This window comes from Myotis daubentonii, chromosome 16 (genome assembly GCF_963259705.1).
Source record: "Myotis daubentonii chromosome 16, mMyoDau2.1, whole genome shotgun sequence".
Taxonomy (NCBI): Eukaryota; Metazoa; Chordata; class Mammalia; order Chiroptera; family Vespertilionidae; genus Myotis; species Myotis daubentonii.
Window position 1 is genome coordinate 50715354 of NC_081855.1, and position 24763 is coordinate 50740116.

At 45.0% G+C, this 24763-nt stretch overlaps 1 protein-coding gene across 5 annotated transcripts in view; it reads left to right on the top strand.

The window, feature by feature from the left end:
* Nucleotides 1–24763, top strand: part of MAP2K6 (mitogen-activated protein kinase kinase 6) — a 118166-nt gene that overhangs the window by 54823 nt on the left and 38580 nt on the right. For 2 of the 5 annotated variants that reach the window (XM_059671033.1, XM_059671032.1), the window contains one exon: nucleotides 6654–6707. The exons of the other annotated variants lie outside the window; for them this stretch is intronic. In XM_059671033.1, coding sequence (XP_059527016.1) covers nucleotides 6692–6707 — 16 coding nt within the window. In that variant the 5' untranslated portion in view covers nucleotides 6654–6691. The remainder of the gene's footprint in view (nucleotides 1–6653; nucleotides 6708–24763) is intronic. 5 annotated transcript variants of the gene reach the window in all.

The window sequence follows — 24763 nt, forward strand, 5'->3', positions numbered from 1 at the left end:
GCAGTTAACTGCCAACAAGATGGCGGTTAATTTGCATATGTAGGCACAATGCAGGGAGGCGAAAGGGAAAGCAGGAAGAAGCCCCCTGCCACTGACAGTGATTGGAAACCCAGGGGGGAGCTAAGAGCTGGGGGGCAGGGCAAAGGCGGCCCTGGGGCCGCCTTTGCCCTGCCCCCCAGCCATGATCGGAGAATCAGTTGCCTTTTCCGCCCTGGCCAGTGATAGCAGGAAGTAGGGGTGGAGCCAGCGATGGGAGCTGGGCACGGTCGAAGCTGGCAGTCCCAGGAGCTAGGGGTCCCTTGCCTGGGCCTAAAGCGAAGCCCACGATCGTGGGGCCGCTGCAGCTGTGGGTCCCCGCTGCCTGGGCCGGACGCCTCAGCCAGAGGCATCAGGCCTGGGCAAGGGGCCGATCCTGCGATTGGAGGGTGATGGGGGTCAACGCCTGAGGGCTCCCAGTATGTGAGAGGGGGCAGGCTGGGCTGAGGGACACTCCCCCCCACACATACCCAGTGCACGAATTTCGTGCACCAGGCCCCTAGTAGTATATAAAGTATACATATATAGTTAATATATGTAAGCCCTTTAGCAGAGAGTGGTACAAAGCAAGCAGGTGGTATATAAGAGTTTAGTATTATTTTTGGTTTGTGGAGATTTTTTTTTTGAGGGCGGAGTACATTTTTAGTTTTGACTTATAATCAAGGCTGATTATTATTATTCCTCAGACTCTCCTGGGTGGTTGGTTGTCATTTCTGTCCTTATTTTAAAGATACAGCAGCTTGCAGGGAGTAGGCACTGAGTGAGTATGTGTGGCTTGATTTAAATCTGCAGCACAGTAAGCACTTGGTTCACTGAGAGTCTGAGGCAGTGGAAACATCTAGAAGGTTGATCTCCAGGTTGCTGGCCAGGAGGTAAAGCAGTCGGTCCACCTGCCCATCTCCTTGGGACCGCAGAGGGCGCTCTTGTTTCCAGTGCTCCTCTGCTTTGGCTCTGTTTCAAGGCTTGGGTTTGGGAGAAAGATTCAGAGGCCAGGCCCTGGCCCAACCTTTGCCCATGCCTTGCCTCTCTGCAACATTCTGCAGTTGGGAAGCAGGGGATCAAACTGCTATCATATTTGAGGTAATAAGAGTATTTTTCCTTGAAGTATTTTTCTTTTTAAGAGCTGTATTTCATGATAAAGTTGAGCTATGTAGTGAGGCCAGTTTGTTTGTTTTTTTTAATTCAAAAAACACATTTTGTGAGCATATTCCATGCCAGAAAAATCTAAATAGGATCCTACCCTCAATGTAGTTCTAGTCTAGAAGCACAGTTTTGTAGACACACACACACACACACACACACTAAAATGTAATAGCAGCACTATGCTAGGAAAGTATTTTGGGTACTTGTAGACACAAAAGCAAGAGGGTTTCATTGAACCTGTGTGTGAAATGGCAGGGGTGCATCTTGAAAATGTTGAGGGAAGAGATTTTATTGGAGCTGAATCCAAAGTGTTGAGTAGGTTTGCATGAGTCAGACAGGGAAAGGAAGCATATTCGAGACAGAAAACAACATGAATAAGAGCGCAGAACCTCCAGGCATCCTGGTGGTCGGAGAATTACAAGAATCTGCCACGGCTGAGAAGTATGCATGAGGGAGAACAATGAGCATTAACAGTAGCGGGTGGTCAGGGGTTATCAGCGGTCTGCTGGAGCTGGCTCGTGTCTGGCTCATGAGAGAGAGCCATTTATTAACTAGCCAGTAGTTTTGCAAGCGGGTTGTTTAACTGTTGGTCGCTTGAAATTGACAGTGGTGGAAATATTTACACCATGGGATCAGCAAATGCTACATATCAGGCTCCCCTCCCCTCCCAGAGTTGCTTTCCCAGCACTCAACTGATTGTCATGCCGTTGTAGGCCACTCGGTCATTACTCTTTAGGGTCCTTCTGTATAGGCTGGATGGAACCAGTGCAGGCTGGCTGGCAGGGGAACAGTATGATGAGATTTGTAACTTAGGAAGGCAACTCTGTGTCTTTGCTCTTGTCCCTGAGGAAACGGGCCAAGCAAGGCGGATATTGGGGAGTGTTTTGAGGGATAGCATTTGAGGGAAAGCAAAGGAAACAGGATTGGACAGAAGGAAGAGCTGAATGGCAAAGCTGCTGTAAGGCTGGTCCCACAGGGATGCTTAGGAGCTGGAACGGTTCCGCCCAGAGGCACAGGGGCCAGCCAGGCCCTGATACACCTGCAGTCACTGGATGAAGGCGGCCCCTGTGGTGGGTACATAACCACAGTGAAGTGGCTCTCTTCCACTGGAGAAGGCTCAGCAAATAGGGGAGGGAGTGCCTCAGGACTGAGGCCATTCTGGGTGCTGCACCCCATCATCCACATCACTCTGCTGCAGTTCAGAGGACATATGAGCTCCGAGGGCGGTGGGAGGTGGGAGGCTGGGAGAATGGCTGGGAGAGGATTCTAGAAGTCCACGTTAAAGATGATGAAGGCCTCAGCAAAGCAGCAGCCACGGGGGTGGAGGAGGTAGGGACGGGGAAGTGGAAGGTAGGGTCCATGGCACGGGTTCTGCTAAGGCAGCAGTTCTTAACTCGGGGCAGGGGCTGCTCCCAGTGTCAGGAAACATTTTTGGTTGTCATAACTGGGGTATGTGGGGGTGTCTGTGTATGTGCTCCTGGCCTCTCATTGGTAGATGTCAGAGGTGCTGCCAAGCATCCTATAATGCACAGGACACCCCCCCCCAATAAAATAATATCAAGCCCCAAATGTCAGTAGTGCCAGAGTTGATATGATATTAGGAGTAAAGGAAGTGTAAGAAGCCTTCTTTCTCTGTTCCTGCCCTGGGAATCTTGGAATTGAGTCCATGATCGAGATCGAGTACCAGCTGGTTAAAGTGGAGACAGTACTTTACTGATGGACAGAGAAGAGAAGAACTTTTATAAGGAAATAAATATCACAGTTATTGATTGGTTTATAATAATTGATTTCCTGTTATTTTTAGAAGTGTTAAATACGTAGTGGGAGGAACCTTTCTTAGTCCTTTCTCTTAGATCTCTGTAAATCCAAATTGGTGGCTTTCCTCTTGGGTGTAGCTCTTTAATTACATTTTCTTCTATTTGCCATTGACCTTGGGCCAGTGGTTTTCAGCCTGAATGTAAATTAGAATTACCTGGGGGAACTTTTAGACATCCCGATGCGCCTGCTGCATTTGGAGCTGTTAATCAGGACTCTAGGGATAGGACCACACATCATTATATTTTAAAGGTCCCTGGGGACTCCAGGGTGCAGCCAAGGTTAGGAACGACTACCTTGGATTTAAAGGACCAAAAAAAAAAATGTCCTCAACACTAGCTTTGGATGCTAAAATAAAGAGGGAAATTTACTAACTTGTGCAGGTAACTATTTAGGGCCCGAAGGTTATAACTATTGTATTTGTATTATTATATTATAATAACATAACATAAAATGCTTCAGATTTTAAGGGCTGTATTCAGACAAGTTTATTTCCCAGCAACACTATAGAAATTGTGTGCTGTGGTTTCGTAGAAGCAATAAAAGAAATATCAGGAAGCTATTGTGACTGGGCTGATGTCTGTATTTCTGGCCAGAAGGGCTTTTTTCATTAATGAGTCCAGTGACAGCCTTTGAGCATAGTGACAGCTTCCAAGTTCCAGTGATTAAATCATTACCCACAGAAGCCAGCCTTAACAGAGTAAATGATCAGGACAGATGTTCTGCCTCATTCTAGAACAGCGGTTCTCAACCTATGGTCGAACGACCCTTTCACAGGGGTCGCCTAAGACCATCGGAAAACACATATATAATTACATATTGTTTTTGTGATTAATCACTATGCTTTAATTATGTTCAATTTGTAACAATGAAAATACATCCTGCAGATCAGATATTTACATTACGATTCATAACAGTAGCAACATTACAGTTAGGAAGTAGCAACGAAAATAATTTTATGGTTGGGGGTCACCACAACATGAGGAACTGTATTAAAGGGTCGCGGCATTAGGAAGGTTGAGAACCACTGGACTAGAGGGAGTAACCTTCGAACATCGTCAGGGGCATCTACATATTTGATGACATTACTTGAAGAGAACCTAATTAGCAAAACTAAAGGTGATATTTTTTTGTTTGTTTCATGTAGGGAGATAGAGGGCCATGCAAAAGATAAATTCAAGGAACTTTTTTAAAAATATATTTTTATTTATTACAGAGAGGAAGGGAAGGGGAGAGAGATAGAAACATCAATGATGAGAGAGAATCATTGATCATCTGCCTCCTGCTGCCCCACACTGGGGATCGAGCCTGCTACCTAGGCATATGCCCTGACCAAGAACCAAACAGTGTCTTCCAGATTCATAGGTCGATGCCCAACCACTGAGCAACCCTGGCTAGGCTCAAGGCACTTTTATAAAGATATGTTGAACTATTTTGAAACTGTAGATATAGGGATACTAGTGTTTTGTGGGTAGGGACATTTTTTAAGGGATCCAACAGCATTTGGTTCACCAACAGTGTTTTTGTCATCTTACAAATGAAAGATTCTAACCTTGTGGTGCTGGGGTTGCTCAAGCATTTCATGTCCAAGGCTGAATTTGGAAGATTTAGTGCTTTCTTTCCGAAGCAAGAGTTAAGAGAATCATGACTTCCTAGGGCCATGTGGGAGGTGGCCTACAGTGTTGTGAAGAGTTTCCAGCCAGGAGCAAAGGCACAGCTTCTCAGCTTCCATCGTGCTAGACATGCGAGAGTTGCTTTGTTTATTGCACGGTGATGGAAAGTCAATAGGATTTTGTCCACTCTAAGTAACTGAAGACCCAACAAAAGTAGTTGCAACAACAGGGGTATTTTTACCTTTTCTGCGAAGATACCTGGAGATGCATCACTGTTCCAGGGCTGGTTAATTCAATAATTCAGCCATGTCCTGGCTTCACATGGTATCTGATTTGCTTTCTGGTTCCCTTGACTGTTTCTTCCTGGTCACATGACAACAGCAAGAGGCAGACAAAGAAGGGGGCATTTCTCCCCCTGGGTCTTATTATTTTAATCAGGAAGGAAAAGCTCCCAGGAGCTCCCCCTCTCAGGTTTCAAGCCTGGAGCCCAAAGCTACATAACTTGTTCACCCTTAAACTCTTAAAGGGGTTACTGTGGTTGGCATACACTAGGGGTTAGCAAACTTCTTTAAAAATCTGATGGTGAATGTAGGGCGTGGCTATAGGGTTAAGCCTCGGACTGACCTGTTGGCAAAGCCACTTGCCTCTGGATCTCTCTCTGTGGCCTCAGCCAGGCACAGGAAGATGCACCTAGACCCAGCTTATTCTCTTTGTCTGTCATTTCTTCATCTATTTGCCGCCCTCGCTCAGGCTTGTGAACCCTTGGCTGAGCTGGCGCGGCACAGGTGAATATTTTGGGCTTTGTGGGCCACGTGTGTTCTCTGGGCCATGTCCTTCTTTTTCTCTCCTGAACCCTGTGAAAATGTAGAAACCACTATTACATCTAGGGGTGTGTGCCAGGCCTTAGTTGATCAACAACGTTTCATTTCCTAACGTTGGTGTAGGGGTCCACCATTGGCACCCATTTTCCGAACAACACTGCGATTTTGTTAGCATATTGAGTGGGCAGCCAACTGTGTTTGCCTTAATATCTAATTTGTGACATTGTTGTAATGATTATTAAATGTGATAACTAAATTAAGCATTAGACTTCTGATTAGATTGCAATAAAACACTAATTTTCATGAGATTTTAGTTGGTTCAGCATTCCTCTGTTGTGGGGAAGTGTGGCCTCAAAGTTCCTTCTCTTGTCCATTTATACAAATTTAAAGCAATTTTGGCAATGGATAATTTGATGAAGAAAAATTGGGTTATAAATTCCGAGGACTTTAGTTGTTCTTTCATTGAAGTGGGGTTACTATTCTCACTGTTAGGTTAGACTGGGTTAACACCCCTAACCCCCAAATCTCATTTGATGTCCCAAATGAATCAGCAGGGAAACCTACCCCACTCAGTGACTCAGTGACCCAACCTGTTAGAGCAGCGGTTCTCAACCTGTGGGTCGCGACCCCTTTGGGGGGTCGAACAACCCTTTCACAGGGGTCGCCTAAGACCATCAGAAAACACATATATAATTACATATTGTTTTTGTGATTAATCACTATGCTTTAATTATGTTCAATTTGTAACAATGAAATTGGGGGTCACCCAACATGAGGCGCTGTATTAAAGGGTCGTGGCATTAGGAAGGTTGAGAACCACTGTGATAGAGGCTCTGCCATTGTGTGGTTGCACCATTAGGCGCACATGGCCTACTCAGTCTGTGTGACAAAGACAGATTGGGGAACAGCACTGAACTTCTCACTGCCTCAGGCTGCAGGTGACATATTTCACTGGCCAGAGGGATCACATGGGTTACTCTAAGAGCAAGGAGGGCTGGGAAATATGGGAGAACAAATGGAACATTTCGTATTACTTCCACAATCCCAGTGCTCTATTCATATTCTTCAGAAGGAGAGAATTGATGACATTACACCCATTATAACACCAGTAGCTCTCAGTCCTTTGCCTTCTATCTTAGCTTAAACTCTTGTGGGTTTTTTTTTTTTTTTACATTATTAGATTACATTCTTCTCCTTTCCCACGCCTTTTCCTTTTCTTATACAGAATTGTGTCAATAGAAGTCAGAATGAATGAAGTAGAAAATGATAGAAGTGAAAGGTATGTCATCATTGGATTTCTAAAGTATGAAAATTCAATAGGATTGATCATTGCAAAGTCAAAAGCACCTTCTTTTGCCCTTGGGATACTCCTCTAACTCAGTGAGTTTCAACGGGGAGAGCTGCTACTCCCTAGAGTATATCAGGCAATGTTTAAGGACATATTTTGGTTGTCACAAAGGGGTGGGGTTGCTACCAGCATCTAGTGGGTAGAGGTCAATATATTACTAAATATCAGATATGTTACTAAATATTGTGCAATGCACATGACAGCCACCAACCACAGGAAATTACCAAGCCCCAGAGGAATCGTATACACATTATAAAGTTTGAGAATTACTGCTCTTGGCTGGTCTCATATTGTGGTCCCGTTACTACCTATAACACTTTTACACTGGAATACCAGGGCTCCTTCTAAAAAAGTTATAATTAACTTCCTTCCTTCCTTTTTCCCTCCCTCTCTTCCTTCCTACTTTCCCCCCGCTTCTTTTTCAACATGCACATGCATAGGACCTGCTCTAGACCTACTACTGAATCAGAATCCCAGGGGGTAGGACCACAGTCTATTAAACAAATACCCCAGGACATTTATATGACCCTGAAGTTTGAGAACCACATCCCAGGACAAATCTTAACTCTACAGTTATCTCTATTTTCCTCCAAAACTTTGGACTTAGGTGGCCCAACCTCACAAGTAGTGTCAACTCTGTTGAGTTTTTGTGTTAATAGCACTGTCATTCTGCTGCTACCCCCAGATTCCCCCCTGGCTTTCACCCCATTATTGGAATACTTGCATTTAAAAAATGCGCAGTATCACCCAGATTCAGAAAAAAAAAAAGACGTTTTGTTTACATCTGTTGCCTTTCTAGAATGTTCCCACTTCTGTGCGTGTGTTGCTCCCTTCAAGTTCCAAGTGTGTTGCCGCTGAGTCTGTCCTGCGTTTTCCCGGTGCCCACTCATCTCTGGTGTCTGCAGTCTGGCTTCTCTCCCCACTTTGCTACCCAATCTCTTCTTGCTAAAGTCACCAGGGCCTTTTGTATTTTTGTTTTCAGCGACCTTTTTGAGTATGTTAAAGCAAACCTCTTAGAGGTTGGCAACCTTATAAAAAATCATGGATCACGGATCTGACTTTTTTGCTGGTGCGCGCAGTTGAGCATGACTCTCAGCCTCCAAGCCAGGGAGAAATTGGATCTTACCCTCCCTTTGCTTGCCAACCCCCAGGGTAGGAAAGTAGTCAGTCACTGAAGACTTTTATGCTTAAAAACATGTTTTACAAATTCAGGTTTACTGCAATTTTTTTAAAAGCATGAAGCTAGTTTTAGTTTCTAATTCACTTAATTACCAAATTTCTTCAGATAAATAATTGCCCCTATGATTCTTGTGATGTGTATTGCGCTGTGGTTGATTCTGACTAGACTCTTGCCTTGTTTCGTAGAATGCACCCCTATTCAGTGTAGCTAAGCCAGGCATTATCTTCCCTTTGAGGACCCACAAACGAAATCTTTAAAGTCCAGTGGAAGGGAAAGTACTCTAATGGAAAGGAAATAGAGTAAGAGTAAGAGTGCACCAAATGCAGGGCATTCTTCCCCCCTAAAGCCTCCCTCTCTACCTTCCTTCCTTCCTTCCTTCCTTCCTTCCTTCCTTCCTTCCTTCCTTCCTTCCTTCCATCTCCCATTCCTTCTACCTTTCTTTCCCTTCCTTCTTTCTCTTTTTCACACGCTCAGCAAACACATTCCAGACGGTACAGTAGGCTCTGGGGAGAGAACAATGAAACAGACTCAGCCCCTTGCCTTTGAGATGCTAAGGGTTTAGCACAGGACAGTGTTGTCATCAACTAAAACAATTTGCTAAACATGCAGGGAAGGTGAGGGTCCAGTGGGCCGGGAGGGAGCGATGAAGACGGGGTGAGTGGAAAGCAGGTCGAGACTCAACCTCGAAGGGTGAGCAGGTGTCCCGCTGCAGCAGTGTTTCAGCCACGGCTGTCCGCTGTGTCCGGGGAGGGAGGTGTGAGATTTCCTGGGGCAGCTGTGGGGTCCTGACGGGGTGGGGACAGAGGAGGCTGGGGAAGGAGGGGGCACAAGTCTGGATGTTAATGTAGAAAGGAGTAGGGCTGTGCATCGGTGACAGCTCAGCGGCCCGTGGCTTGGAGAAATATGGGGTCCTGAAAGATGGGGGGTCAGTAGGAAGACCAGTGCAAAGTCTAGCTGAGACTTGACAGATGGGGGTTTGGTGTTGAAAAGTTGTCTGGGGTCATAGAAACCTTGACAGTCACACAGGTGAGAGGCGCAGTCACACAGTTGAGAGGCGCAGTCACATAGATGAGAGGCGCAGGGAGAGAAGAGGCCAAAGACAGATTCTTAGGTCTGGGCAACTTTTTTTTTTAAATTAACACATTTTTATTGATTTCAGAGACAAAGGAAGAGGGAGAGAGAGAGAGGGAAACATCAACGATGAGAGGGAATCATTGATCGGCTGCCTCCTGCATGCCCTACACTGGGGATTGAGCCCACAATACCGACATGTACCCCGGCCGGGAATTGAACTGTGACCTCCTGGTTCACAGGTCAACACTCATCCACTGAACCATGCCAGCCGGGGCAAGGTCTGGGCGACTTTTGATGGGGGAGGGTAAAGGAAGAGTTGCCTTGAAAACCTGTGTGGTGCAGATTTAAAATGCTCACTGCTCTTTCCAGTTGGCTGTGAGAAAGTGCTTTTTATGGTGAAAAAACTCATGTCCCCTTATTCCTTCACCTCCAGGAGTAACTCAGAGCAAATTGCTTCCCTTTCCATGCGACAGCTCTGGAAATGATTGGGAGACAGCTCTCTGATTTCCCTTGATCATTTCCTCGCTGGGTCACACTCTCCCTGTAGTCACGTGTGTCCCTTCCCCCCTCCCAGGGACTGTATGGGACATGGCTTCTAACCCTCTTACCTGTACTGCTGGCCCGGCCAGCAGCAGGTGTTTGCCATGAAATGGGAAGCATAAGGGGAATGCCTTCCTCCTTCCGCAGACATTTCTTTCTTCCGATTTTTATAGCCGCCTCTGCATGAGCTGTTGGGCCAGTGCGCCCGAGGAGTGGAAGAGGCAGCTTGGGGACCGCTGAATAGCCTGGCTTTGTCTAGAGGCATGTTTTTCTGACTGCTGACGGTAGCCGGTAGCCGACAGGGTGGTTTTTGTTCTGGGGAGAGCTGGTTGGAGAAAGCAGGCCGCTGAGAAAGCTGTGGGGCTCCACTTCCCTCTGGGGCTACCTCCCCGGCCCGCCCAGGGAGCTGCCATTTAGCATCCCCCGGGCACCCTTTGCCCAGCGGAGGTCATCTGAGGCCTCTGCCTCCTCTGCCCAAGTCTCACACTGATAGCGGGGGGAAGAGAAACTGTCACCGGCTTCTCCAGCTTCGTAGTAGCCAGGAAGGAGCCCCGCTCAGCGTGATTTCGTTTTCATCATCACTCCCGTTACAAAAACAGAAAATCCAACAACAGCTGTGTACCACTTTTCATAACTTTCCCTCCATGGTTGGCAGTCAGGTTGCTTTCTTTTGCAGAAAACACGATGTCAGTTCTCGTCAGAATTTATGTGTAAAAACTTGAAAGGAGACAGTTTGGAAAGGAAGGCGAAATTAGTGAGGTTTTCAGTTTGCATTTGGAATGAATCACACATTTGGGATTGTAACGTGCAAACAGAACGCTGGATTTTCCTCCTCGGGCCTTCCTGCTCTCTGTCCCACCCCTGGGCACGTAGGAGCCTTTCCCTGCAGGCTCTGACTGGAGCAAGGGGAACCCAGGCAAGAGAGAAGTGGAGAGCCTCCTCCCCGTCAGCAGGGAGCAGGTTAGCATCTCCTGTAACCCGGGTCTGGACTCTGGTCAGCTGATTGGTGTGGCAAGTACATTCCAGCAGGGGGAAAAATGCTTGGCTGGTCTCTGTGGCTTCCAGAACATGCCGTCCTTCCATAAAATGACCCGAGAACACAGAGTGCTATTGAGGGCAGCTGGGTTTCTATGGAGCCCTCTACTTCTCTCCCCCGAGGGTCAAGACCAAGGTGGCCCCTGACAGTGACTTCTAGACCAGTGGTCTAAACAGAAGTTTAGGTTCCAGGCCCAGTCCTGCCCATTATTACTCTGATGGCCTTGGGTAAAGTTCTTGCCTGTGTAAAGTTTGTAACCACCCTGAGTTACAGCTTTGCCTTCCTTCCGTCTGTATGCCATGGGTGTCCCCCCCCTCACCCCCCGCCCCACGCCTTTGCTCATAGAAACAGGTTGTACTTGGTGCATGGATTTAAAGGTTTATTCACAGGACTCGTGGGACCCGCAGCAGTCTCGGTTTCCTCCTCTGTAAAGGGTAACATGACTTTCACATACTGAAGGCCTTATTCCAGCTTTGAAGATGTATGATTCGCTTACGTTATCAATTAAATGGGCGTTTGGTGGGCAGGTATAGGAAACTCCCTGTTGCAATATTGTGTATTTATAAAAATATATTCAGAATTTTAAATAATTGGAATAACAAGGGAACTTTTGATACAGAATTTGTCTTTTGAGGTCTATTCTGCCATAGAATCTGTTAATGGTAATACTAACAAAGCAGAAAAGTGCATCCCAATATTTACACGGATCACGGTTAGAGTCAGTGATGACTCATGCCCTGGCCAGCTGGCTGGATCCCATTCTGTCCTTCTGGTCAGTGTTATACTTGAAGCTGGGTATTCCTCAGCCAGTTATATCTTTCTGAATACCAGGCAGGGATAAGGAGGTCTCCATAAGGCAAAGAAGATGGGAGTAAGGAAAGGAAGAGTTACCATATATGATGATTTCTTGGAGAAATTCTGAGCTGGTGTTGTGTCTAATGCTTAAGAATATCTGATTGGTCTGCTCTGCAGGCACCACAGCCATTTGGTGCTCAGAGGCTGACGTGGTTAGGAAGTGGGCCATCTGCAGCCAGGAAGGTTTGAGATGATCAAGGGGGGAAGAGGTGGGAGGAAATGCCATTGTGGTGAGTTTCCTTTCATTGTGTATTGATCAATTCTTCTAGAGGAAGGCTCTGGACTGAGTCCCTTTCCATTTTCGCTGCTGCTAGGTTGACTATTAAACAGTGGTTTTAGACTTGGGTGGTTTTTGATGAGTCAACTGGGAACATGCTGGAAATACTCTACTATAAAAATGCTAATATGGGCAAATCTGTAAATCATGATTGCCTGTCTAACCCTATTTCTTTCTACCTGGACAATCCCTCGACTCCACTCCACCCAACACAAATGCATCCCTCCCTGTCCCCCCTATCTGCTTCTCTCTTGTTCTAGTTCTCAGTTGGAACCTGCCATTCCTCCTAGGGCATAGTTCCGTTTTCCTCTTCTCCATCTTCTCTATTACTGATCAAGCCCAGGCCCCTCTCTTCTTTCATTTGGAACTCTGCAGTCACCTCTCAGTCCGTGTTCCTGCCTCCAGTCTTGTTCCCCCATCTCGATCCACTCTTTCTGCCATCAGAACGATTAAAGAAGTAAGTAATTCAGCAACCGTTTCTGGGTCAGGCACGCTCTTCGCAGGGCTGAGTGTAAGACAGCCAAGTAATCACTGTTTCTGCCCTCACTTATGTTCTAGTGCTGAAGACCAGCAAAGCCAGGTACACAGGCAAGTATCTAAGGTGTTTATAAACGGTATCAAGAAAGAAAGAAATAAAGATTCAGGATGGAGGATAAAAGGGTGAGAAGGAGCTAGAATGGAAAGAGGTGGAGACACAAATGTTCCAGGCAGAAAAGACAGTCTGTGCAGACTCTGAGATGTGTAAAAGCTGGGTGGGCTCCAAGAACTGAAAACTAGGAGAGAATGACGCGTGCACAGAGCCATCAAAGAGAGAGATTCATGGTGGGATCAAAGAAGTGGGCAGGATCCCATCACACAGGGCCTTGTAGGCTACAGCAAGGAGTGCATTTTACTCCAGGTTCAGTGGGAAGCCCCTAAGGAATTTTAAACACAAGAGCAGTTTTCTCGAATTTACATTTCACCATGACTCTTACTTTGTGGTGTGTGGGTCAGAGGGAGATGAAAGAGAAGGTGTGGAGACCAAGTAGGAGGTTGTTGTAGAAGTCCAGGAAAGAGATGGTGATGGTGTAGAGTCTGCGCTGTAGAGTAAGGCGTCAGCAAGAGAGTCGGAGAAAGTTGGGCCGATTTAAAATAATCTGGGAGATAAAATCAATGCGATCTATTGGGTCAGACATGGGGGAAAAAACGACAAGAGGAAGTTAAGAATGGCTGTTTTGAACAACTGGATGGAGGGGTTCATCTCTTGAGATTTTGACCCTCAATCCTCCTCTTCCACTTGTAAGGACTCATATGATTAGATTGGGCTCACCCAAACAATCCAAGCAATCTCCTCATCTCAGCAGGCTCAAGCATCCCACGCGTCAGTGTTGCATCTGTGTCACCCTGTCGGCTGTGACATCCTTCAGAGAAAAGATTATGGCTTAGTCATCTTTGTGCCACCCGTACTTAACACAGTGCAAAGCCTGTAGAAAGCATAAAAATGTTTAAATTGTCTCGTATGAGTTTTCAGTTGTTTCTCTAGATGCTGTAGTACCCAGCAAATCTCCCCCCTTCCCCTCCAGAGCATGCCCTTCTGTTCTCTGATCAGCCGTTAGTCTGAGACAACCCTGCTTTGATCTCTTGATGCATTTCAGAGGTCTCGGGCTGTTCTACGTGGATTGATTCCAAGTTCTGCAAAGCTGAGTGACTTAGCATATTGTCCTTCGACTTGTCCTTTTTTAGGAGGCAGACATATTTCACACATGCCACTAAAAAGCATGCTAGCTGTGCAAGTGGTCACTTAACAATTATGAATAAATATACATTTTCACAACCAGTACTTGTAGTGCTTTGAATGGGACATTTTACACCTGAAAAAGAAGTTGACAAAAATATGGTTGATGCCTGCAGAATATATTCACCATAAAGTGCTAAGGGTTGAAAGCATTTTAAAATTTGTACATACAGGCCCTGACCAGTGTGGCTCAGTTGATTGGGTGTCATCCAGGGCACCCATAGGTTGCTAGTTCAATTCCCGGTCAGGGCATATGCCCGGGGTTGCTGGTTCGATCACCAGTAGGGGGTGTATCGGAGGCAGTGATTGATGTTGCACTCTCACATAGGTCTTTCTCTCTATTCCTCTCCCTTCCTCTCTCTTTAAAAATCAATAGAAGTACTTTTTAAAATTCTAAAAAAATGTACATTTAGTGTGGTCTTAATTTTATGAGACTTTTCTGTATTTATGTAAATGTGTACAAAAATGATGGCAAAGTAGTGCACCAAAATATTAACAAATGGATTTGCCTGGTGGTGGGAATTTGGCTAACTTCAATTTTCTTTTTTATACTTTTTCTCTTTTCTAAATTTTATAATAAACATTTTCTACTTTTGAATTCAGGAAATCTGTAATATTTGTTTTTGAAAGTAATTTATTATTACTGGCAAAAATTATTATTAATATTGGAAAAAATGTAAGAGCCACACCCAAAGGCACATGCTTTTTCATGCCCCTTCTCCTCCCCACCCAGCATAATGGCTGCAGTAGAAGCCTTTGCATTCCTAAAGCATCAGGAGTAAAAAAGTTTTTAAATTTAATTTTAATTTTGGCCAGTGATGAAGACAGTAAGAAACCAGAAGTTCTTTCTTTTTTTCCCCTTCTTTTTTAAATATGTTTTTATAGGTTTCAGAGAAAAAGGAGGGAGAGGGAGAGAGAGAGATAGAAACATCAATGATGAGAGAGAGTCTTTGATTGGTTGCCTCCTGCATGCCCCACACTGGGGATCAAGCCCCAAACCCAGGCATTGTGCCCTGACCAGGAATCAAACTGTGACCTCCTGGCTTGTGGGTCAACGCTCAACCATTGAACGACACTGGCCAGGCTGAATTGGGGTCCTTGATTTGAAATGCTTTTTTTTAGCCAAGAGAATGGAGGTTAATGCACATAAATGATTATTGACCTGGGAGAGGATTTGGAGGTGACTTAAAATGAGAAACTGTCATCAGAGTTCAAGAGATTTTTTTTAAGGGGTGCCGGATCCAATCCGGTTAACTCCCCAAACTCAGGCAGATGTTCCAGAGGTTTCCAAGGAAGGCTTCTGTCTACCCTGGAACTTGAGATGGCAGCAGGACTTTCTGAATGCAGCTTAATTCCCAAGACCAAAATAGTCCAGTGAGTCACTTGGATATATTCTGAATCAAAGACTTAAAAACCCAGCCATGCAGAACCTCCTAATGCCTTAGCTCAGAGTAAACGTCAGCTCATTTGGATTTCAAGGCTGCCGAGAGAGCTGCTGCTCAAGGCAGCCGGGGTACTGTCAGAGCAAAGAGAGATGATTCTGCAGGCAAGGACTACATGCTATGGTGTGCGATGGTACGCTACAGCCTTTTAATGATTTTTTCATACTCTCTGTGCTGCTTAGCCCAGTGTAAGGCACATACAACGTGTGGGGTGAATGACAGAGACCAGAGCAGAGTCTTATGAAGCGCTGGCCGAGGAGGGTGCCAGCCATCTGGTTTGCTGGGACTGCCCCACTTCACAGCTCTCGTCTTGGTTTAATCATGAAGTGTCCTCTTTCAAAAGCGGCCCATTTGGGATGATCGCTTTATAGAGTCACCCTGTGACCGAGGTGGCTAAGAGCAATCTAGATTCCCGTGATGTCATCTCTGTCTGCACAGCAGTTGTCTGCCTGGCAAAAATGTAAGAGCCACACCCAAGGGCACATGCTTTTAAATGCCCCCCTCCCCCTTCCTACCTGGCATAATGCCTGCAGTACAGCACCTTTGTACTCAGCCTTTGCAGATAGATAAATGGCACTGCGGAAGGAGCCCTAGCAGATTAAAGCCCTGGACGCGTTTGTTGATCTCTTTCTATGGCCACAGCTGTCCCACATGGTGGCAAGATTTCTGGGACTCTGCGCTCTGCATTTGGGGCCAATGGGATACGATCCTGAGAACACATTGAAACTGACAGGCTGCCTTGACATTTGCTCTCTGGCTCCTAAGCCATGGATTTTCTTCTTCTTTATGACAGTTTGCACGTCTGTTCCCTTTATTCCTCCGGGGACTCCCGCGCCGTCCCCTTGTCCTCTAGAAGAATGAGTTGAAAGGCAGCATGTCTAATTCGCAGAGGATTTAGTGCCCTTAATTACCCCAGAAGCCCCAACGGTCAGTCTCTAGGAACAGGCTGAAGAGGGACTCAAATTGAGACAAACGTTTGTGTCTCGACAAAGGCCAGGCGGTGTGGTGTTCTGACTCCTGCCCTGGGAGCAGAAGTGTAATAAATGAGATTGGAGAAATGCTCACGTTTTCTGAAATGGGGTTTAAGTTCCTAGAAACCTCCCATGCTCTGTAAATTAAGATCAGGGACTGAGCTAGTTCAGAATGAAGAGACTGGCTCTGAACTTTTCCTGGGTCCCTGAGCCCTCTGAGAAATGATGAGGACTGTGGATCCTGTGCCCAGGAGCGTGTGCATGTGCACACACAAAGAAACCTTTGCGTGTAATATCAGAGGAGTTGTGTTGTCCAGTCGACTCTGTGGATTGTAGATTCATGTAGCAGACATAGCTGGTTGACTCCATGATGTGCGTGCTCCATGCTCCCCTACCTTCTCTCTATTATAAACCATATTCTCTGCCCTGGCCAGGTACCTCAGTTGGTTAGAGCGTTGTCCTGATACACCAAGGCTATGGGTTCGATCCCTGGTCAGAGCACATACAGGAATCAACCAATGAATGCATAAATAAGTGGAGGAAATCGATGTTTCTCCCCCCCTTCCTCTTTCTATCTCAAATCAACAAATAAAAAATTTAAAAATAGACATTATTTAAGGAAAAAAAGAGAAGCCCTATTCTCCTTGTGTATCTCACCCTTCTCCATGTTATTGTGCACTTGAGCGGAGGCCCTGACCCCAGCCCTGGGGATGGAGGTGGTGGCAGAGTGACTGGGCGAAGCCAATGGCGATGGTCCTGTGCCAGAGGTAGGTTCTGGCATAGGTATGTGATCCTTTGTTGGCCAATAAGACAGGAGGGTCATTCTGCATGGGGAGCTTTGGGTAAAATTTAATCCCTCTTAAAATGAGAGACAGACAGTTGCATGGAGTAAACAATCTTGTATTATAGGACCTAGCAAACGAGAGAAGGCAAAAAGAACCCTGTCGGATGGCTTGGTATTGGCCATATGTGGATGTGCATATGTATGTTCATGTGCGGATGCATACATATGTATATTTTTATGTATGAGTGCTTACATATTTATATGTATGTATATATCTGTGCACATTCATGTATTTCCTACCTCTCATTGGTGGAAGGGCCAAGAAAAAGTGATACCCCAGTACCAACGAACACACCTTGTACCCAGATCTTGACACCTTTGACCTCTGAGAGGAAGCACGTTTCCTGCAGAAATGTCAGGGTTAGGGCATGAATCAGGGTGATACTGGAAGAGAAGGAACGCTAGTGCCCTAACTGATCCTTTCTTTCACTGTCTAACTGGTGGTTTTTTAACAATTAAGTTTGTGATCAAATTAGTGGCTTCCTTGGTCGTACACTCATTGTTGCACCTCCTTTGAATTAACCAGCCCCTTAGTTTGCAGCCGTGTTCTGTGAGATACCATGCGGGTAGGTTAGGCATTCTCCTCTCCTTGCATAGTGTGCTTGCAAAAGCCTCCCAGGCAGAGAAGGCAAACCCATACTTGGAGTAGAGAGGCGTGGATTGCAGGCTCCTCCTCCCCTCTGGTGGATGTGGTGTGCTATAATCACCTCCCACCACAGGGCTGGCAGACGCCCTTGCAGGTGCTATAGGACTTGGCATCTATCCTGCTACTGATGGGTTGGACATTCAGCAGTGGCAATGGCTAGGTCGTTGGTAAGAGTGGTACGAGGGAGCCCATCCTGCTGGACCCAGGAACAGCCTCCATTCCTGCCACCTGAGCTATTCCATGCACTGGAGTGGCTAAGGAGAGGAGGCTGGCTGCCATCCACGGGTGGGTGATGAATTCCTCTAAGGATGCCTCAAGCACCGTTGCATCTGCTGCTTCACTGGCTTGGGGGCAGAGCACATTGTACCACAGCCTGCACTGTCCTCATCTGTTTGGCCCGCATTTCTGCTGCCTACTGAATGAAAATAGAGGATTCTGTGCCAAAGTCTTGCTTGTCACTGTGATCTCAGTAAGGAGGGGGCAAGGTGGATGATATGGGCAAGGTAGGACAGCCTTATCCTCTTAAGCCCCGAGGATGAAGACTCTGAGGGTTTTGCACTGAGACACACGTTGAATATGTGGGTCTCCATTTTTCTCCCTAGGTTAGTGCTTCCGCTTGCGCTTGCACACATGTTCAGTTCACTGAAACATAACGTGATCGGGCAAATAAATACTCAGAAGGAAGGATGGTGTCGCCAGGGATCACAGCCTCTGCCAGGAAATCTAGAACAGGTTGCATTCTGTAAAAGGAAGAGGCGCTACAATAGCCACAGCCATTGATTTGATATAAAAAAAGGGCTTAGCCCTAGTCCATGGCCTACTTACTCAAGGCCGTGTTAAATATGACAGAATTTCACTACCACCATTGGATTTAGACTATTTCTTGGAGGCTTATGTAACATATCCTTTGACTTATTGTGAGACTATTTGGGGAGCTGAGCCTGGGAGATGTGCTTTTATTTCCTATAATGTCTCTTTACTGCATGATTAGTTTGGCTATTTGCTTTTCTCCAGTACAGAAAGATTTGGAGAGTTAGCCTGATATTCCTGGGTGGAATGTCTTCTCATTTGTATATACAATTTAAGGAAAAGTATAGCTTTTTAAAAATAGTTTAAAAAAATACTTTGCAGCCTGGTCAGTGTTGCTCAGTGGTTGAGCGTCAACCCATGAACCAGGAGATCACGGTTTGATTTTGGGTCAGGGTGTCCCCTGTAGGGGGTGTGCAGGAGGCAGCCGATTAATGATTCTCTCATCATTGATGTTTCTCTCTCTCTCTCTCTCCCTCTCCTTCCTCTCTGAAATCAATAAAAAAAATCTATTTAAAAAATAGTTTGCAGCCATGTACGGGGCCTCTATTCTTGAGAGGAAAGCGTTCTGCAGAACTTAGCCTCATTTCCTAGAACTTTGCATCTCTCCCCTCAGCCCCATCGTGTTCTTTCACCCTCTCTCCATAGCACGTGCCACACCATGGCAGCTCCTCTGGTTGCTTGTGGCTACTCTGGGCCCCTCCTCTTTGCCAGAGGACATTCTGTTCTTCCCAACAGCCCCAACCTGTTTGCAGCTTGGCACACAGGACTCTGCACAGTCTTACCCCCGGGGACAGTACTAGTTTCAGACTTTCAAAGACCGAAGCTTCTGGCCCAACAGCTTTCAAACACTGAGACAATTGGGAGAGGGAGTAATGCACTGAAGTTAAGAGAACATAGTCTTGGCATAAAAGGAGGAGGATATCTTGGCATCTATCACTTATAAGCCCTGCATATTTTAGAGAAATTCCATTTCATTTTTTCTTTTTTTTGGGGGGGGGGTTGGCGGGGGGGAGGGAGGGATGGACCTGAAATAAGAGGCCATAGTGCAAGTCAGGAATATGGAGATCGGGAGCGAGATTAGGTAAGGGAACAACTTTTCTGAAGAAAATATACCTTTCCAAAGCAGCTCAACAGACAAAATGCTTGCTGGGAAAGTAAAATCATGTGAAAATAGCTCGAGTTATGTAGTAATAGAAAAATAAAAAATAAAAGCTATCGTGTCTTCTTGATTTAAAAGAAAAATAAATGTAGTGTTAGGAAGGAAAGTTGCATATCTAGCGTGGGCTTTGGGATGCAGACCTGGATGGAAAATACAGACTGTTGGAACTTGAGAAAACATGTTAGTTTCTGCATTCATATAGTGAGAATACTATTTCATTTTTCACTTAATTGTTTTTCTTTTTAATTGTGGTAAAATATATATAACACAGACTTTACCACCTTAACCATTTTTATGTGTACCATTCAGTGGTATTAACCACATTCACATCATTGTGCTACCATCACCACCATCCATCTTCAGGACATCTTACAAAACGGAATCTCTGGGCCCATTAGATGACGACTCCCATTTCTCTCCCTTTCTCTCTGCCCCCAGTTACTGTTCTCCTTCCTGTCGCTATGAATTCAACTACTCTAGGGACCTCATCTAAGTGGAAAACAGTATTTGTTTTTTTTGTGACTGGATTATTTCACTTAGCATAACGTCTTCAAGGTTCATTCATATTGTAGCATTTTGCAGCATTTCCTTCCCTTTTAAGGCTAAATAATATTCCATTGTGTGTATATGTCACATTTTATTTATCCATTTATCTGTCAATGGACATTTGGGTTGCTTCTACCTTTTGGCCATTGTGAATAAAGCTACTGTGAACATGGATGTGCAAATATCTCCTTGAGATCCGGGTATTAGTTCATTAGGGCTGCCATAACAAAGTACTCTAGGCTAAGTGGTTGAAACAACAGCACATTATTTTCTCACAATTCTGGATACTAGAAGTCTGAAATTAAGGTCTTGGTTTCTTCTGAAGACACTCTCCTTGGTGTGTAGGTGACTGTCTTCTTATATCTCCATGTGGTCTTTCCTTGAATAGGTAATGTACTGACATGGCTCAAATTGAAGATTTCCAAATTTTCTCTTCTTATAAGGACAATGGTCATGTCGGATTTGAACTGACCATAATGACTATATTTTAATTTAATTACCTTTTTCAAGACCTATCTCCAAAAACATTTTGGGGTACTAGGGGCTTAGGACTTCAACATATGAAACCTGTGGGGATACCATTCAGACCATAATACCCTGCTTTCAATTGTTTTGGGTACATACCCAGAAGTAGAATGGCTGGATCACATGGTAATTGTATTTCTAAATCTTTGAGGAAATAGTTTATTTTTATAGAGTGGTTATGAGATTCAAATGCATGTGAAGAACTTAGCGAATGGTTGGTTAGCCCCAGAAAATGTTGACTCTAATTAGTTGCATAGACTATAAACTGTCTGATCCCCAAATTTTCAGGCAAAGAAATTAAGTCCAGAAAAGTTAAGCAATTTATGCCTTCAGGTTTCTAGTGAGCAGCAGACTTGGAAAAAGAAGCTAGATTCTGACGACACCAGGGCTCTTTTACTACCACGAACCACTTCTTCATATGAACTGTTCTGTTATTTGCTATTAACTATTCGCTGGCTTTTATGGCATTTGATTCTGTTCTTCTGTTTTTAAACTTAGTTTTCTGAATAGGTAACATATTTGTGTGTCTGTACAATGAAATATTGTTTGGCGTTAGAAAGGAAGACGTACTGATGCATGCTACAGCATGGGCAGACCTTGAAACCATTGTGCTAAGTGAAAGGAGCCAGCCATGAAAGCCCACATATTATCTGATTCCATTTGTATGAAATGTCAAAAAATAGGCAGATCTAAACAGACAGAATGTAGGACCAGAGAGAAGGATAGTATTGGTGGAAAATGGAGACTAAATGCTAAGGGGTATGATTTTTTGTGTGTGGGTAGTAAAGATGTTATAAAATTGATTGTGTGGTGATGGTTGCACAACTCTGCGAATGCACGAGAAACCATCGGATTGTATGGTTCAAATTGGTGAATTGTATGTTATGTGAATTATATCTCAATAAAGCTGTTACAATAAAAATTAGAGGGCAAAGGTAATGTCATGGATCTATTGTAGACCTTGGGGTTTACAGCCCTGGAGATTAAGAATTCAAACTCTTCAGTAGCCAACTTTCTACTATTTCTCAAAGAGTGGAATGTATCACATACTCCGTGTGATCTTTGGGACTCATGGGTAGTTTTTGAGCTGATCACCACTTCTGACTCATTTGTTTCCACGTTTGACGATGAGCAGCTTTGGAATGGAGGAGGTTCTTAAAAGGAATAATGACATTTTCGATCCCACCTACCTTCCAGCCTTCCATGGTAGGGTGTCTATTAGAATTTCTCTCTCACGTCTTTATAGACCATGAGCCAGTTCCTCAGGAGCTTAGGCACGGCAGGAGTACTGAGTAGAATTGCATTTGACGCTGCAGGCGCTCCTTTGCTGACCTATTCTGCCTGTTTCTAATGTGTCTTGGCTTCATGTTTCCTCGGGTCCCAGGGGAAATCTTGGCAGAACACCCTGTTATATGTCAATACGAGTGCCTCTCTCAGCTTTTCTTCACATTGAATTTTCTCCGTGTTGTCACCCTTGAAGCTCTTCTTCTTTCTTCTTGTCTTAAAGAGAGACCCTTCTCTCCTTTCTGTGAGTCTCACTTCTCTCCACTGAGCAGTAAATCTCATGAGGCCCACTGGGACCTTGCCCTGTCACTTCAGTTCACGTCTTTCATCTCTTTGCCCCTATCTCCCACTTGCTTCTTTTCTCTTCTAGACTGTTGCTCAAATTCCCCATCGTTTTTTAGAAAGCAGTAACAAACGTGCAAAAAACAAACAAACAAACACAAAAAAACAACCAAAAACAACCAAACACCTTTATTGCCTCTTCAATATACTATGTGCTCTATGTTTTTTTCACAGTTACCTTTTGGGAAAAGTCTGTGCATTTTCCTAATTTCATCGATGTGTATTTTTTGAGAAAGAGGCCCAGGTAAGGAAGTTAAGAGCCCTGTGCTAAAATTAAGTCTAGAACATATCCTATCTAGACAAATTCTGGATGTGAAAGTGAGATGAAGTTGCAACAAGAGGCGAGCAAAGTATGGAAAAACGTTTTCCCAGGCATCATGCTAGAGGCCCACGATGTGGTCACCAGCGGACTTGTGTGCCGGCAGGTGACGCGGCTAGATGCAGTGAGAGTGCTATTTGGTGTAAAGCCTCGTTTTATTTATTGTTTAGGCGTTGGAGGATGGAGCCGTTTCCTGGAGAGAAAATAGTGTCCTTAGTAAGAGATACGGGTTCTTCCTTCACAGAAGAAGCCCCCAACGTGGTTGTTGAGATGCATTTGGTTTTGTGCATTTATTTTACTTGGAGTGTTACGGTTTCTGGTGGCTAGCCAGCTTTAAGAGTCTGGGTGACCTTGAGTGTTTAGTCTAGTCTGGGGCTGGTTAATCCTCTGGTCGGAAGGGAGAGGCATCAGGTAGAGATTACCATCAGCATGAGGTGAGCAAGGAATCCATTAGTGGCCTGAGAGCCCCTTTCTTTGATATGGAGGGGGCGGCCCTCACCACACATAGCACAAGTGTCACTGAGACACAGTGTTTTGCAAACAGGAGCCACAGTCACAACTTTCAGTCGCTTGACCATTAACCTCCTGCTAGAGTAATTTCTGTCAGGTAGGGCCTAGGCTTATCAATTTCATCAGAACCCGCACCCCCCGTAGAGCAGGGGTATTAGTTTATAAACACACCCCAGCCCCAGAGCCCTCTCCTCTCACAGGAGAAAGCTTTGTGATGTTCTCAGTAAAGCTGGGGCCAGAGCACCATTTAATGAGGAAAGTAGCTGGTTTACTGACTACTGACGGAATGTTTCCATCTTAGCATCCGGGGGACTCAAGTCCAGAAGTGTTAAAACATCTTGGGCAACGTTCGTGGCACTATAGCTTTACGATGGAGTCTGGCTCTCCCGCAAGACCCAGCTCATGTCACCATAGTAGTTCCCGGGAAACCTCTTTCTAACCTGCATCTGTTATCTACGGAAGCCTGGACATCGGCGTAGAAAGCCTGTCAGGGGATTTAATCCAGGACTTTTTTTCTTGGCTCCCAGCTATACTATTGCCGACACAGTTCAGCAATCATCCTTCTACAAGCCAGTGCAAATAGCCTTGTGATGAAGAGTAATTGCAACTGTAGGGCTAAATATAATTATCCTATATGGGAAGGCTGCCTGCTCACCTCTGGACCAGCTCTGGACAAGGTCCTTGACGTGGAGGAAGAAATAAATATTCACCCCATGCCGTTGTAGTGACCATTACATTCAGGATGTATGTCACAAGCTGAGCACTGCGCCTTGCATATAATAAATTCTCAATAAACATTGGTTGCTTTTATTATTCTCATGAGCAGCTACTTGTTAATAACAAAGCAGCTGCCAAAAATAGCAGTGTAGCTGACTTGGCAACTTTCCTTTACCTAGCACACATTTACCCAGTGGCGCTGCATATGCTGCTGGGTTCCTTTAATTCTGCTAGGCCCTTAGCAGTATTCCCACTTTAAGGATGAGGCTTAGATTAATAGCTTCCCAAGGTTTTACAGCTAACGAGTGCTATGGTTTGGTTCCCTTCCCACTAGGCCTCTTTTTTGTTTTCCAGCTTAACCGTATGTGACGCTGATGGAGACTTTTAAGTCATCCAGCTGAATATACAGATGCGTGAGCACCTCCCTCATCTCTTTGTGCTACGTTCCAATAAGAAAGACTTGTGAGAATTGCCATCAATCATATGCAATTAAAATCCATCTAATAAAAATCTGCAACTTAAAATCTTATAACATCAATATATCCAGGGGTCATTATATATATGAACTCCCTGTATTTTTGGTTAGCCCTTAAAACCCGTTTGGGGAACTTGTAGGTCACTGTGAATGAGACATCATGGAACATATTGAAATTCATACCTTTCCCTCACATTTCTGATCACAGAGGTAGGTGGGACCTTCTCCTGGTGCAGTGGGAAATTTATGTACTTTTTGTGTCCTCAGTCTTGGAGAGTAACCAATTGACATGTTTCAAGGTGACTGCCTGGAACAAATCCTAGACTCATTACCTAAGACTGGAGAATTCCACTTCCTTCGAGGCCCTGTGTTACGGCGCCACCCGAAGCAATGCTTTGTAATCAAGGTGACGGTGGTTGATTTAGGAGTAAAAACGAAGGGCCCACATCTCTCAATTCCCCCTTCAGGGTTCCATGAGGACCTGAAATCATTTTGAAATATGAGTCAACTTACATAAAGAAAACTGTTTGGAACATCAGTTGTTTGCTTTTGTAAATGAGGGTTTTTTTCTCTTCGGAAAATCTAACACTTAAATGGAGTGGTTTTCTCAAAGTGATTCCTCCGTCTTGGTTTCTTAATGGCCCATCATGAACCTCAAACT